We start from the raw sequence: 17,520 nt of genomic DNA, 5'->3' as shown, positions 1-17,520 counted from the left end.
CACACACACACAACACACACACACACACACACAGTCGCACACACACTCACGCATGCATAGAAACACCAATCAGTGTGTTCCCAGGTGCAGCCCACACCTATCAGTTTATGGTTTGCGTAAAGGCTAACTTGTTATTTTCCTTTGTAATCTCTGCCTACTGAGCCTATGGTGCTGTTAAGTTATTGTGGCTCAATTTGCCTTCATTTGTTTTATGTTAATGTATTATTATTCAATATATATTATTGTTTTAGTTGCTTAAGAGATATTCCTGGCTCTGAATTTGCTCATTGCTATTGTTATGTTTTTGTGCATTATTTGTTGCCGTCATCATTAAAGGAACAGGTTACTCATCAGTTACTCAGTACTTGAGTAGTTTTTTCACAACATACTTTTTACTTTTACTCAAGTAAATATTTGGGTGACTACTCCTCACTTTTACTTGAGTAATACATCTGTAAAGTAACAGTACTCTTACTTGAGTACAATTTCTGGCTACTCTACCCACCTCTGCCCATTTCATGATTTTACAGCATTCTGCTAACAAAAGAAGGCATGTTTTAAATGATATATTTTTAGTAAATGTCTCCAAAGACATACTTCCTCCTCCGGCCACGCCTCCTTTAGTCATTTCCAATGATGATTAATGTGGATACATGTGTTTGTTGGTGATAGTCAGCATGACTAAATGTACACACATACGCACATTACAAACTTTAAACCATCCAACGTGAGACCAATTTTTTGTTTTCTGCTGCAAAAGATGCATAACAACTGTATTTCTTTGCTGTATAACAGAAATGTGACACATAGTCAGGGTCACTTAAGGACTTTAAAGCAACATTTGGTCCACTTTGCAGTCATCCAAAGCTTGCATGTGGCAGCTGTAACATTCACTCCTGTTATAAATCCAACAAGTTTATTACTTTACAACATTTTTATTGCCTCATAAAGCAAATGAAAATATAGACTGGAGGCGAGGGGGCGATTGCAACACTAGACCCTGCAGCAAGAGGGAAGGCGGAAAGGTCAATTAGACTCTGAAAAGGCAATCAAAGGTGATAAAAAGAGAAATAAAAAGGGAAGACAGTGAGAATGTGTGCGCTTAAGAGAGGATCTTCAGGCTGAAAGGTGGCAGACAAATGGAGGCATTTTCCTGCACAGGAAAATGACAATGCACAAAATAAAAGAACCTCAAATGAAAAACACATCTCCAGATGAGAGTTTAGTTTCTTTTGTCATTCAACTGAAAGAAAATAACATTTTCTCAGACAAAAAAGAACGACTACTGAAGGCATCAGCTCGGTTTGGCGACAAACATTAACGATGCTAACTAAAAGTGCAACAAGATGATTCAGATACAGTATATGATCAACAACTCAACCTCGTTAATAAAAACAAAAAAGAATAAAGGTCTAAAAACAAGTCAGAAAGAAAAGTGTATGATTGATAAGGCTCATTGTTTTTCATCTTAATATTACAATTTCCTACAAACTGAATTCTTTCATAAAGCCAGACGAATAAGAGACAAAATTACATTTTTCAAATGATACAGTTCACTGCAGGGCTCCCTAAACTCGCGCCATAAGTGCCAAGTAAAAAAATAAAAAATAAATAAATGTTTAATTTTATTTTTTTAAACAATTTTTTATTTTTTATTTGTCCTTTCTAATCCATTTTCTACTGCTTGTTACTCTCGGTGTCTCCTAGCTCAGGCAAATCATATTGTTTAAAAAGGCATTTTCCCATTGATAATGTGACATCATCACGCTCGGAATTTATTTATATATATATATATATATATATATATATATATATATATATATATATATATATATAGACAGCCCGGGCCCCAATGCGGCCCCCCCAGTCAAAAAGTTTGGGGACCCCTGGTCGAAAAAAAACCTTTGAATTTTTGTATTATTTTAGATGTATAAATAATAATAATAACAATAATATTATCAATAATGTTAATAATTTTAGGGATATGATTTTAGGTGTGTATTATTTTAACTTTAGTAGTTGAAAATAATATATACAAACAAAAATGCTAAAACAGGTTAAAATAAAAAGGTTAAAACTAAAAGTTAAAAGGGTTACAATAGTAAGTTTGGGTGTCATTTTGTCTGTAGAAGTAACGAGTATAAAACAATTATATAAAAATAAAAATAATGAATTTAATCTCAAATAAAATAAGACAATAAAATAAGTTTGCCTTTTGCTGGCGTTAAAATAACAGCTTTGGGGTGTTAATTTGTCTTCGGAGCCCTTTGTGCCTCACATGTAATTCCATAATACACCAAGTCAATGGATGACAAACAGAGAAGATAGCTTGGAATATAATGAAAATGAAAGATGATACATTAAAAACCTCAAAGTCTGACTTTTGCTGTGCAACAACAGCAATAAATGAACAATTTGGAATATTATTTAGGGAATAATAAAGTAATATGACCTCTTTGTGCCTCACAAAATGTCAAATCTAAGAATTATTATAAAAGAAACCCATTTACTGCTCCTGTTATGTGGACTTGATAAAGTTAATCTTGAATGATTCATTTCTTAAACGAGCATCTTTCCCCCACGTCTTCCACGCAAATGATAACGTTGACAAGCTTCAATTGTTGTGTTTTGTGGCAAATGTGGGAGATGCAGGTGTCTTACATTCATTCATTAATGCCGGCTGCGTCCACTTTGGAGCACTTTAGGTGACTCCTGCAGGACAATGTACTTAAGGGATGAAGATGATTGATATCGTTCTTAAGCTAACCCTTTTTAGTAGATCCACACCTTCTACTCAGTTTCCTAATGATGATATCCAGGTTTTTTGGAAGTAGAAAAGAACATCCATGTGCAATACTTTCATGTTGATGTTGTCCACAACTCTTGCGGTCTCTTCAATGTTTTCCATGAATTCTTCATGTTTGTCCTCAAAGCCAGAAGATGCAAGAACAAGTTTTCATCCTGACCACACCCTCAATATTCCCTTCATCTGCCTCTCCTAGCCGCGGAAATGTCGGGGGGGAGGTTTGCCGATCTCCACCGAGATGTTTGTGTACAGCGAGTACCTCTTGACCTGGACCACTCTGTAGGTGAGAGAACTGATGCCGTCCTTCTTCATGGTGTTCTTGGTGTTCTGGATCTTATTAAACCTGCACACACAACCACATCCAAAGCTATTTTAGAATACCAGGTTGCAACCAGCAGAGGCACTGTTGAGTCAGTATCGACTAACTAGCTGTCGGAAGACGCAGCTACTGGAAGATGAGTGTAATAATAACAGATGTTATATCAAAAATATGCAGAATCAAGTAGCTGAGTAAAGCTAATTGATTGATTGAGACTTTTATTAGTAGGTTGCACAGTGAAGTACATATTCCGTACAATTGACCACTAAATGGTAACACCCCAATAAGTTTTTCAACTTGTTTAAGTCGGGGTCCACTAAATATGTTCTGGACCAAAAATCATTTGCTTGTGCTACCATATCTGAGTGTGGTAGCCATTTTTGTGTTATTCATAGTCAGAGGTGGGTAGAGTAGCCAGAAATTGTACTCAAGTAAGAGTACTGTTACTTTAGAGATTTATTACTCAAGTAAAAGTGAGGAGTAGTCACCCAAATATTTACTTGAGTAAAAGTAAAAAGTATGTTGTGAAAAAACTACTCAAGTACTGAGTAACTGATGAGTAACCTGTTCCTTTAATGATGACGGCAACAAATAATGCACAAAAACATAACAATAGCAATGAGCAAATTCATAGCCAGGAATATCTCTTAAGGTTTGGTTGGTATCAACACTTCAGTCATCAACAATTGTATCATCAGAGAAATGGACATTGAAACAGTGTAGGTGTGACTTGGTAGGATATGTACAGCAAGTAGTGGACATAGAGAGAGAGATCAGAAAGCATAAGAATAAGTGACTACATTTGATTATTTACAAACCGGGGAGGTGGGGTGTGGAATGTGAGGGTGTCATTGGAATGTGATGGTGTCATTGGAATGTGAGGGTGTCATTGGAATGTGAGGGTGTCATTGGAATGTGAGGTTGTCATTGGAATGTGAGGGTGTCATTGGAATGTGAGGGTGTCATTGGAATGTGATGGTGTCATTGGAATGTGAGGGTGTCATTGGAATGTGAGGGTGTCATTGGAATGTGATGGTGTCATTGGAATGTGAGGGTGTCATTGGAATGTGAGGGTGTCATTGGAATGTGAGGGTGTCATTGGAATGTGAGGTTGTCATTGGAATGTGAGGGTGTCATTGGAATGTGAGGGTGTCATTGGAATGTGATGGTGTCATTGGAATGTGAGGGTGTCATTGGAATGTGAGGGTGTCATTGGAATGTGAGGGTGTCATTGGAATGTGAGGGTGTCATTGGAATGTGAGGGTGTCATTGGAATGTGAGGTTGTCATTGGAATGTGAGGGTGTCATTGGAATGTGAGGGTGTCATTGGAATGTGATGGTGTCATTGGAATGTGAGGGTGTCATTGGAATGTGAGGGTGTCATTGGAATGTGATGGTGTCATTGGAATGTGAGGGTGTCATTGGAATGTGAGGTTGTCATTGGAATGTGAGGGTGTCATTGGAATGTGAGGGTGTCATTGGAATGTGATGGTGTCATTGGAATGTGAGGGTGTCATTGGAATGTGAGGGTGTCATTGGAATGTGAGGGTGTCATTGGAATGTGAGGTTGTCATTGGAATGTGAGGGTGTCATTGGAATGTGAGGGTGTCATTGGAATGTGATGGTGTCATTGGAATGTGAGGGTGTCATTGGAATGTGAGGGTGTCATTGGAATGTGATGGTGTCATTGGAATGTGACGGTGTCATTGGAATGTGAGGGTGTCATTGGAATGTGAGGGTGTCATTGGAATGTGAGGGTGTCATTGGAATGTGAGGGTGTCATTGGAATGTGAGGTTGTCATTGGAATGTGAGGGTGTCATTGGAATGTGAGGGTGTTTCAGGTGCTGCAAATGTGAGAAAAGTGGAAGAATGCAAGAGCTTGCTGCTCACAGCTGATGCAAGCTTGTCCAGTTGCAGCATAAATTGGGCTGCTGCCTTCATTTCCATTTCATTTCAGACATGATGTTCACATTCAAAGACCGTGTTTGGGAAGTATAATATATAACATAATAAATCAGTATATATTATATACTGTGTATATAATATGTAAATATTAGATAAGGAAGTGGGAATAAAATACAAGCGTAAAACAGGAAGTAAACCCCCAAAAACTATACAAGACGTGACCTCCAATTGGCAGGTCATGACAGCACATTGCTTCCTGCATAATGAGGTAAGGATAGAATGATCTAGAAAGGATTGACAGTTCCATCTATGGAGGGACCAGAAAAAGTAAGAAGCTATTTCAATGACAGTATAAAAACATGGAAGATGGATGAACCTGCAGATAAAATGATGTTTGAGAGATGAAATAAAGTGACAGATGGAGGGAGAAATATATGTTGATATTTGGGGGAAAAAATGGAGGATCTTCAGATAAATCTGTCATGGATCATAGATGACATAACTAGATGCATCCAAGCATACATATTTTGCATTATTAGATTATTTTTAATTTGATGTGCTTCCAAGACCTGCAGCGACACCCTCACTGACACTTTATTAGGTACACCTCTATCATAGACACCCTCACTGGACACTTTATTAGGTACACCTCTATCATAGACACCCTCACTGGACACTTTATTAGGTACACCTCTATCATAGACACCCTCACTGGACACTTTATTAGGTACACCTCTATCATAGACACCCTCACTGGACACTTTATTAGGTACACCTCTATCATAGACACCCTCACTGGACACTTTATTAGGTACACCTCTATCATAGACACCCTCACTGGACACTTTATTAGGTACACCTCTATCATAGACACCCTCACTGGACACTTTATTAGGTACACCTCTATCATAGACACCCTCACTGGACACTTTATTAGGTACACCTCTATCATAGACACCCTCGCTGGGCACTTCATTAGGTACACCTCTATCATAGACACCCTCGCTGGGCACTTCATTAGGTACACCTCTATCATAGACACCCTCACTGGACACTTTATTAGGTACACCTCTATCATAGACACCCTCGCTGGGCACTTCATTAGGTACACCTCTATCATAGACACCCGCGCTGGGCACTTCATTAGGTACACCTCTATCATAGACACCCTCGCTGGGCACTTCATTAGGTACACCTCTATCATAGACACCCTCACTGGGCACTTCATTAGGTACACCTCTATCATAGACACCCTCACTGACACTTCATTAGGTACACCTCTATCATAGACACCCTCGCTGGGCACTTCATTAGTTACACCTCTATCATAGACACCCGCGCTGGGCACTTCATTAGGTACACCTCTATCATAGACACCCTCGCTGGGCACTTCATTAGGTACACCTCTATCATAGACACCCTCACTGACACTTCATTAGGTACACCTCTATCATAGACACCCTCGCTGGGCACTTCATTAGGTACACCTCTATCATAGACACCCTCACTGGACACTTTATTAGGTACACCTCTATCATAGACACCCTCGCTGGACACTTCATTAGGTACACCTCTATCATAGACACCCTCGCTGGGCACTTCATTAGGTACACCTCTATCATAGACACCCTCGCTGAGCACTTCATTAGGTACACCTCTATCATAGACACCCTCGCTGGGCACTTCATTAGGTACACCTCTATCATAGACACCCTCGCTGGGCACTTCATTAGGTACACCTCTATCATAGACACCCTCACTGGACACTTCATTAGGTACACCTCTATCATAGACACCCTCGCTGGGCACTTCATTAGGTACACCTCTATCATAGACACCCTCGCTGGACACTTCATTAGGTACACCTCTATCATAGACACCCTCGCTGGACACTTCATTAGTTACACCTCTATCATAGACACCCTCGCTGGGCACTTCATTAGGTACACCTCTATCATAGACACCCTCGCTGGGCACTTCATTAGTTACACCTCTATCATAGACACCCTCGCTGGGCACTTCATTAGGTACACCTCTATCATAGACACCCTCGCTGGGCACTTCATTAGGTACACCTCTATCATAGACACCCTCGCTGGGCACTTCATTAGGTACACCTCTATCATAGACACCCTCGCTGGGCACTTCATTAGGTACACCTCTATCATAGACACCCTCGCTGGGCACTTCATTAGGTACACCTCTATCATAGACACCCTCGCTGGGCACTTCATTAGGTACACCTCTATCATAGACACCCTCACTGGGCACTTCATTAGGTACACCTCTATCATAGACACCCTCACTGGACACTTTATTAGGTACACTTAATACGATCCAATACATGACAAAGTCTGAACTAGTTAGAACTAGTGTTGTCCCGTTACCAAAATGTATTTAGATACTTTTCCATACTTTTTTTTTTTATAAATAAAGGGGACCACAAAAAATGTCATTATTGGCTTTATTTTGACAAAAAATCTTAGAGTACATGAAACATATGTTAATTATTGTCATTTAGTCCTTAAATAAAATAGTGAACATACTAGACAACTTGTCTTTTAGTAGTAAGTAAACAAACAAAGACTCCTAATTAGTCTGCTGACGTATGCAGTAACATATTGTGTCATTTATACACCTATTATTTTCTACACATTATGAGGGACAAGTGGTAGAAAATGAATTATTAATCTACTTGTTCATTTACTGTTAATATCTGCTTACTTTATCTTTTAACATGTTCTATCTACACTTCTGTTCAAATGTAATAATCACTTATTCTTCTCTTCTTTGATACTTGACATTAGTTTTGGATGATACCACACATTTAGGTATCAATCCGATACCAAATAGTTACAGGATCACACAATTGGTCATATTCAAAGTCCTCATGTGTCCAGGGACGTAATTACTGACTTTATAAACATAATATATACTTTAATAAAATTTAAAGAAGATTTTGTGATGCTGAAAAATATGGATGTAATTATAGTAGTATCGACTAGATACACTCCTGTACTTGGTATCATTACAGTGGATGTCAGGTGTAGATCCACCCATGGTGTTTGTTTACATTGTGACGCTGCTGTACTTGGTATCATTACAGTGGATGTCAGGTGTAGATCCACCAATGGTGTTTGTTTACATTGTGACGCCGGTGAGCTACGGTGTGTAGTGAAGCATGTTTAGCTATTCCTTGTCCTGCAGTGATAATGGTACTTGTAAGAAACATACTTTATTTGTCGCCATGGAGACCAGGATTAGTGATTTAGAAGTAGCTAAAACACTGTGGATGGATGTTAGCCGCTAGCTAGCTAGCCATGTCTTAAAGCAGCTCTTCCTGAGGGTGTTTCAGTGTTATAACTTCACCTTTATCTTTACTTTTTACGCCAAAATGCGTCCATTCTCCCTTTTCTGTCCACACACTGTGTCTGCTTGTAAGTACTCTGTGTGTGTGCGCTGCCCAACATGCTCCTCTGCTCCTAAAACCAGCAATGACACGACGTGACGAAGACAGGGGCCGGGGGGCCGGGGGAATGGTACTTTTTAAAGGCGGTATAGTACGGAATATGATTCATTAGTATTGCGGCACTATATTAATAGTGGTATACTGTACAACCCTCGTTAGAACATTCATTTAGAAAAACAAATATATGTGGTTGTACTTTGCGTTAGATGGAGCATATTAAAGTTAAAGTTAGAGTTAAAGTACCAATGATTGTCACACACACACTAGGTGTGGCGAAATTGTTCTAACCAGCCTGCGCTCTGTAGTTTTACTAACAAAAAGGGTGAACATAAATTTGACAATCCACACACAAACACTTGAGCCTGCTCATGTAGAAGCAGAATGTGGGAGTCACTCACACTGGGAGTTCTTTCTTGGTCTGCCGTCTCATCACGTGACTCACTTTGGAGAATGGACTGCTGTGTGACCTGAATGTGAGTGTGTGTCTCTGTGTGTGTGTGTGTGTGTGTGTGTGTGTGTGTGTGTGTGTGTGTGTGTGTGTGTGTGTGTGTGTGTGTGTGTGTGTGAGTGTGTGTGTGTGTGTGTGTGTGTGTGTGTGTGTGTGTGTGTGTGTGTGTGTGTGTGTGTGTGCGTGCGTGTGTGTGAGATAAGGCACATTCATTGAAGAGTCCAGGCAACGCTCCTCAGTCTAAAGGTGGACATGAGCCCAGCAAGCCTGAATAAACTATGAATGTGGATCAAGTCTGCCTGGAGACCAACAGGTGCGTCGTCTGTTCCAGTCATTTACTGACACACCTGAGAGTCTGAAGACAAATACAACAAATAGAATTTCGTGAGGACAAATTGATTGTGGGTCGTTGCTGTATGTCGCACTTCTAATGCTTGTAAGCGTAAAAGTAAGCGCTTCTAAAAGTGGCATGTATATGTCCTTAAGGTGACCTTGATTTGCTAATACAAACCCTGTTTCCATATGAGTTGGTAAATGGTGTTAGATGTAAATATAAACAGAATACAATGATTTGCAAATCCTTTTCAAGCCATATTCAGTTGAATATGCTACAAAGACAACATATTTGATGTTCAAACTCATAAACTTTTTTTTTTTTTTGCAAATAATAATTAACTTAGAATTTCATGGCTGCAACACGTGCCAAAGTAGTTGGGAAAGGGCATGTTCACCACTGTGTTACATGGCCTTTCCTTTTAACAACACTCAGTTTTGGTTTGGGAAGTGAGGAGACACATTTTTGAAGTGGAATTCTTTCCCATTCTTGCTTGATGTACAGCTTAAGTTGTTCAACAGTCCGGGGGTCTCCCTTCTGCTATTTTAGGCTTCATAATGCACCACACATTTTCAATGTCTGGACTACAGGCAGGCCAGTCTAGTACCCGCACTCTTTTACTATGAAGCCACGTTGATGTAACACGTGGCTTGGCATTGTCTTGCTGAAATAAGCAGGGGCGTCCATGGTAACGTTGCTTGGATGGCAACATGTGTTGCTCCAAAAGCTGTATGTACCTTTCAGCATTAATGGTGCCTTCACAGATGTGTAAGTTACCCATGTCTTGGCCACTAATACACCCCCATACCATCACACATGCTGCCTTTTACACTTTGCGCCTAGAACAATCCGGATGGTTCTTTTCCTCTTTGGTCCGGAGGACACCACGTCCACAGTTTCCAAAAACAATTTGAAATGTGGACTCGTCAGACCACAGAACACTTTTCCACTTTGTATCAGTCCATCTTAGATGAGCTCAGGCCCAGCCAAGCCGACGGCGTTTCTGGGTGTTGTTGATAAACGGTTTTTGCCTTGCATAGGAGAGTTTTAACTTGCACTTACAGATGTAGCGACCAACTGTAGTTACTGACAGTGGCTTTCTGAAGTGTTCCTGAGCCCATGTGGTGATATCCTTTACACACACTTGTTGATGCAGTACAGCCTGAGGGATGGAAGGTCACGGGCTTAGCTGCTTACGTGCAGTGATTTCTCCACATTCTCTGAACCCTTTGATGATATTACGGAGCGTAGATGGTGAAATCCCTAAATTCCTTGCAATAGCTGCTTGAGAAAGGTTGTTCTTAAACTGTTCAACAATTTGCTCAGGCATTTGTTGACAAAGTGGTGACCCTCGCCCCATCCTTGTTTGTGAATGACTGAGCATTTCATGGAATCTACTTTTATACCCAATCATGGCACCCACCTGTTCCCAATTAGCCTGTTCACCTGTGGGATGTTCCAAATAAGTGTTTGATGAGCATTCCTCAACTTTATCAGTATTTATTGCCACCTTTCCCAACTTCTTTGTCACGTGTTGCTTCCATCAAATTATAAAGTTAATGATTATTTGCAACAAAAAAATAAAGTTTATGAGTTTGAACATGAAATATGTTGTCTTTGTAGCATATTCAACTGAATATGGCTTGAAAAGGATTTGCAAATCATTGTATTCTGTTTATATTTACATCTAACACCATTTACCAACTCATATGGAAACGGGGTTTGTAATATTCAGGTGACGACATATACTGTAAACAAAGTATTGTTGGCGGTTTATGTAAGTTTTTCTAGAGGACTTTATGAGCGCAATGGAGTACTCCATTTAGCTGCATTGTTAGCCGCCTCATACTTGCCATACATTACCAATTAGAGTGCATACAAAAACAGAAAAGGTGTGTTCCTGTCTTACATAGGGATTGTGAATGATAAGCAAAGTTCCAAAAAAGTGCAGGTCCCCTTTAATCTCAGGTCTTAGGTCAAATATACCAGTTTAATGATGATATTATGATGATGCTCTGCCAACATCTTCTTGCGGTTCTTTCCCAGGTACGACTTCCTTCTCAGGTACGACTTCCTGACAACCAAGAAACTTGATCTCATTGCCTCATTTGCCAGCGTGCATATTTTTAATCCTAAATATCTTGATGGACGCAGGATTTACGGAGAAACATTGAGATGAGAAAAAGTGTACTTTTGAATGCTTGTGAAGTAAAACCTTCTTTTCATCTCCTATGAATGTCTCCTGGGAGATGCATCCTCTAAGCGTCTAATGAGCGTCCAGAAGGGATGGAAAAGTTTGTTCCAATTAGAAGACACAATTTCTTGTCCCTCTCTCCACTATGAATAATGTATGGACCTCTGCATAAATGGCGTGTCTGTTGCTGGCGAATGTTGCTGCAGGAAGCTGCGCTGAGAGGAATCCATCACGCTCAGTCAGTATCGAGTGTCAACTAGTTCTTATTATTGATTTGGATGAAAACACTCTTTTGTTTTGGTATAAAATGACAGATAAATGATTTAATTCCTATCCCTAAAAAGTCATCATCTTACCTGCAACCCCAGTGAGGACAAAAAATGAATATTTTTGCTTTCTCTAGCATGTCATTTTCTGACTCATTGCTTTTCATTAACCAACTAGAGGTTAACTTCTTTTTACTCTTATGTGACAATAATTATAAATCCCCTTTGCAGTTTCTTTGTCATATGTTGTTGTTTTTGTTGTTAATGGTCATTTTGCTTTTGAATGTTTGCGTTTTGAAGACAGCAAAGAAGAAAGCTGTAGGTGGGAAGCGGTGTATTAGCGGCTGGCTGCAGCAACACAACCAGGAGGACTTTGAGTTGGATACGCGCTACCGTGAGTACGCAGCTGCGGCTTCCAAACATTTGATCGCTTGCCCGTCCGTGCGTGCCGCTATGTGCATGTCACGTACGTAACTTTGGGGAAATATATGTGCTGTATGAACTTTGCGGAAGTGAACGGTACTTTGGGCTGTGGGATTGAGTGTGTTGTGCAGGTGTTTGATTTGTATTGGTGGGTTATATGGACGGGAGGGGGGAGGTGTTTGTTATGTGGCATATTAAATATAAGCCTGGTTGTGTTGTGGCTAATAGAGTATATATATGTCTTGTGTTTATTTACTGTTGTAGTCATTCCCAGCTGAATATCAGGTCCCACCCGCCTCTCACAGCATCTTCCCTATCTGAATCGCTTCCACTGCCCTCTAGTCCTTCACTCTCACTTTCCTCATCCACAAATCTTTCATCCTCGCTCAAATTAATGGGGTAATCGTCGCTTTCTCGGTCCAAATCGCTCTCGCTGCTGGTGGCCATGATTGTCAACAATGTGCAGATGTGAGGAGCTCCACAACCTGTGACGTCACGCTACTTCCGCTACAGGCAAGGCTTTTTTATCAGCCACCAAAAGTTGCCAACTTTATCGTCGATGTTCTCTACTAAATCCTTTCAGCAAAAATATGGCAATATCGCGAAATGATCAAGTATGACACATAGAATGGATCTGCTATCCCCGTTTAAATAAGACAATTTCATTTCAGTAGGCCTTTAAAGCAACCCTTCAATTGGACTGCTTTGACTCGCACTACGCTAGCCACGTGTCATGTGATAGCAAGTTAGCACGGTTAGCTTGCGTGAGTGAGATATGGTATTACCCACATCTGCGGTCCCCTCAAAGTTTTGTCATTGTCATCCTATTGGGTTGAGTTTTTCCTTGCCCTGATGTGGGATCTGAGCCCAGGATGTGGTTGTGGCTTGTGCAGCCCTTTGAGACACTCGTGATTTAGGGCTATATAAATAAACATTGATTGATTGGCTTTGATTGAATTTTGAATATGGATTTCATTTTGATTAATCACAGGTTTTTCTCGCTTGCTTAACTTAAAAAAGAGACCAATATTTGGACACAAATGCACATTATTTTTTGTCAGAATGTCATACGGGAACATTTTGTTCATGTTTTACTTGAATGTGTGTCATTTATGTGCTCAGAACTTTGTCATAGTTTTAGCTGTTAAAGTTATTTTGAAGTGAAATTATTATGGCGAGCATAATCTTTACGTAATATTGACCTGATTGATTGATTGATTGAGACTTTTATTAGTAGATTGCACAGTGAAGTACATATTCCGTACAATTGACCACTAAATGGTAACACCCCAATAAGTTTTTCCACTTGTTTAAGTCGGGGTCCACTGATCACTGACGTACAACAACGCACCTTTCAGGTAATCATCCGCAGTTTAGGACTACTTGTGGTCAGGATTCATTTGCTTTTGATGTCAAAACGTTTTTTTTTGGTAGCTTACTGCGAGGTTTGTTCTCCCAGGACGCCATCGGACTATTGCGGACAAGGCGTGAAGGTAGGAACATATTTAATTATTCAAAACTCAAAAAGGGTATAAAAAACAGAAAACAACCCGAAGGCACGCGGAAGCTAAGGCAAAAAACTATAAACATGAAACTATAAACATGAAACAACTAACCAAACTATGGCATAGAACAAATAAGACTTACTGTGGCATGAAAAGAGCAAAGACAGGCTTAAATAATAGTCTCTTGATTAGAGACAGGTGTGTCCCCAACGCAAGAGGCAGGTGAAAATCATAAGTCGCCATGGAAACTAAAACAAACAAGGGTGCACAAAAACAGGAACTATGGAGTCTTAAAACTAACCGAAAATAACAAAAACATGATCCAGACCACAGATCATGACATTTGAACATGTTTCATTTCATTTTCGGTGATTTTTTGATGACATTTGAACATGTTTAATGGGATCATTTTTGGTGATGAATCACATGAGTTAACTACTTATTTTTGCCAGCGTTAAAGGCCTACTGAAATTAATTTTTTAAAATTTAAACGGGGATAGCAGATCCATTCTATGTGTCATACTTGATCATTTTGCGATATTGCCATATTTTTGCTGAAAGGATTTAGTATAGAACAACGTCGATAAAGTTCGCAACTTTTGGTCTCTGATAAAAAAAAACCTTGCCCCTACCGGAAGTAGCGTGACGTAGTCAGTTGTTCACTCCCTCATATTTTCCTATTGTTTTCAACGCAGCTAGAGCTATTCGGACCGTGAAAGTGATGATTACCCCATTAATTTGAGCGAGGATGAAAGATTTGTGGATGAGGAACGTTAGAGTGACGGACTAGAATGCAGTGAAATACATATTTTTTTTCGCTCTGACCGTAACTTAGGTACAAGCTGGCTCATTGGATTCCACACTCTCTCCTTTTTCTATTGTGGATCACGGATTTGTATTTTAAACCACCTGGGATACTATATCCTCTTGAAAATGAGAGTCGAGAACGCCAAATGGACATTACAGTGACTTTTATCTCCACGACAATACATCGACGAAGCTCTTTAGCATCTTTAGCATGAGCTAACGTGATAGCATCTGTCTCAAATGCAGATAGAAACAAAATAAATAAATCCCTGACTGGAAGGATAGACAGAAGATCAACAATACTATTAAACCATGTACATGTAACTACACGGTTAATAGATCTCAGCCTGGCAAAGCTTAACAATGCTGTTGCTAACGACGCTAAGGCTAACTTAGCAACCGGAGCTCACACAGCTATGATAAAAACATTAGCGCTCCACCTACGCCAGCCAGCCCTCATCTGCTTTGCTCAGCAACACCCGTGCTCACCTGCGTTCCAGCGATTGACGGCGCGACGAAGGACTTCACCAGATCATCCGTGCGGTGAGTCTGCTAGCATCGGCTAGGCGTCTGCTATCCGAGTAAGTGGTCCTTGTGTTGCTACAGCCAGCCGCTAATACACCGATCCCACCTACAACGTTCTTCTTTGCAGTCTTCATTGTTCATTAAACAAATTGCAAAACATTCACCAACACAGATGTCCAAAATACTGTGGAATTATGAAATGAAAACAGAGCTTTTTTGTATTGTATTCAATGGAGAAGGCATACCTCTGTTCCCCGGGCTACGTCACGCGCATACGTCATCCCTCGAAGGCTTTTTCATGCGGAAGTGTGGCGGGAAATGTAAAATGTCACTTTATAAGTTAACCCGGCCGTATTGGCATGTGTTGCAATGTTAAGATTTCATCATTGATATATAAACTATCAGACTGCGTGGTCGCTAGTAGTGGCTTTCAGTAGGCCTTTAATGTAAACAGATATGAAAGATTCCAGTACCTTCTGGTGTGCACATGAAAAGGCAAAGAAGTGACTCCTGACATTTTGCAATATGTAAGTGTATTCTTTATTCCGCCTGTCCTATCAATGTGTGACCACATCAATCATTCAGCGTGGCAAGACTGGGATGTCAACTCGCTGCCACTTGCACAAAAACAGTCCTTCTCTTCTCTGAACGTTGCTCCACTGTTAAGATTGACATCTTTTATGTTGGTGATTATGATCAAAGTTATGTTCATGATGGTATTTTGCAGAAGTTTGAGGCTTTCTAGAAACCTTGGCTGTGCGTGGTGGATGATATAACCTTTAGATAGTATCATGAATATTATAAAGTGCTATGGGAGTGAATATGGGACGGACTAAATGATGCATATTTGTGACGTCTGCGGGGTGTTGAAGTGAGACTCTGAATGTGTGCCACTTTCAAATGTGTCCTGCTTATCCGACACTAACAATGACGTTCAAAAGCAGCAATATAACAAAATGCATAACTATGCTACAAAATGCAAAATGTTTCTCTAATATGAAGGTGTGGGTCAGGATTTATGGCACATTGTTTGTTAGAATAATGATTAGAGATGTCCGATAATATTTTAAATGCGTTAAAATGTAATATCGAAAATTATCGGTATCGGTTTTTTTACTATCTGTATCGTTTTTTTGGGGGTTTTTTTATTTTTATTTTTTTTATTAAATCAACATAAAAAACACAAGATACACTTACAATTAGTGCACCAGGCCAAAAAACCTCCCTAAAGGGTTGTTTCTTTCTGTTATTAATATTCTGCTTCCTACATTATATATCAATATATATCAATACAGTCTGCAAGGGATACAGTCCGTAAGCACACATGATTGTGCGTGCTGCTGCTCCACTAATAGTACTAACCTTTAACACTTCATTTGACTCATTTTCATTCATTACTAGTTTCTATGTAACTGTTTTTATATTGTTTTACTTTCTTTATTATTCAAGAAAATGTTTTTAATTTATTTATCTTATTTTATTATTTAAAAAAAAAAAAGTACTTATCTTCACCATACCTGGTTGTCCAAATTAGGCTTAATAATGTGTTAATTCCACGACTGCATATATCGGTTGATATCGGTATCGGTTGATATCGGTATCGGTAATTGAAGAGTTGGACAATATCGGAATATCGGATATCGGCAAAAAGCCATTATCGGACATCCCTAATAATGATGTATATATTATCACACTAACTTTAGTATGCTTAAAGTCCACTACTTTAGTTATTAGCTATTGTGCTCATGTTAGACTTTTCTAATCTATGCAAGGACAAAACTTCTTGTCTGAGGGGTGGCCTCAGCCACAGGTGTTATCTTTGTTTTAGCCCGCTAACATCCAAGGACTTCAAGGACCTCAACGAAGATAAGATGACAACACGCAGACGAAGCGGGGACAAGGCAAAATCACAAGGCCCCCAGCACATTCCGTCACGTACTGTGCGTCCTGGACCTGCTTTGCATAATATATGAGACCACTCCTTTTAGAGGCGGCTTTAGTGTTGTTGACTGTGGAACTCCTGAATAAATAGAGGGACGCAGGAGCTGAACCTTAGAGCGTAGGGCGAGACTGTGACTAAGTGTGCAGCTCCATGCGTTCTCCTCATGAGCTAAATTGAACTCTGTCTCTGCTCGATTCCTTGCTTCTTGTCTGATTAATAGATGTCATCAGTGTTTGAACCTGACATTGTTGCAATATAGATTACCTCAGCCGAGCACAGACCTAAGACAGGACTTAGTGAGGGTTACCTTTGAGGGTTGGGCTCGTTGTGTTTGTCCCGCTCGTGTTTAATCATTCTGTAGCGGCCGATGCGAACGTCCGGTCTGGAAACTTTCATCCCGTTCAGAGTGATCCTGCACAACACAACACAACACAACATTACGCGACGTCACAAGAAATATGCAGCATTGCTTGTGTTTACTTTGCTTTCATTCACGCCGTTAAAGAGGAGAGACGCAAGGAGAATACAATCAAATACGTTGTAGGACCATTACAGCAGCCTGGACATGGACACACA

General features: G+C 40.0%; 1 protein-coding gene across 3 annotated transcripts in view; it reads right to left on the bottom strand.

The window, feature by feature from the left end:
- Positions 1–234: 234 nt before the first annotated feature.
- The window catches only part of b4galt2 (UDP-Gal:betaGlcNAc beta 1,4- galactosyltransferase, polypeptide 2), a 125,056-nt gene continuing 107,770 nt past the window's right edge, over positions 235–17,520 (bottom strand). For 2 of the 3 annotated variants that reach the window (XM_062023695.1, XM_062023697.1), the window contains exons 7-8: positions 17,252–17,356; positions 235–3,149 (exon numbers count right to left, since the gene is read on the bottom strand). In XM_062023695.1, the coding sequence (XP_061879679.1) occupies positions 2,999–3,149; positions 17,252–17,356 (256 nt within the window). In that variant the 3' untranslated portion in view covers positions 235–2,998. Of the gene's footprint in view, positions 3,150–17,247; positions 17,357–17,520 lie in introns of those variants that run through there. The other variant, XM_062023698.1, reaches the window with a different exon arrangement.

This window comes from Entelurus aequoreus, linkage group LG16, assembly GCF_033978785.1.
Source record: "Entelurus aequoreus isolate RoL-2023_Sb linkage group LG16, RoL_Eaeq_v1.1, whole genome shotgun sequence".
NCBI classification, from domain to species: domain Eukaryota; kingdom Metazoa; phylum Chordata; class Actinopteri; order Syngnathiformes; family Syngnathidae; genus Entelurus; species Entelurus aequoreus.
The sequence above is the reverse complement of the archived record's forward strand: the minus strand, read 5'-3'. Positions and strand labels throughout refer to the sequence as shown.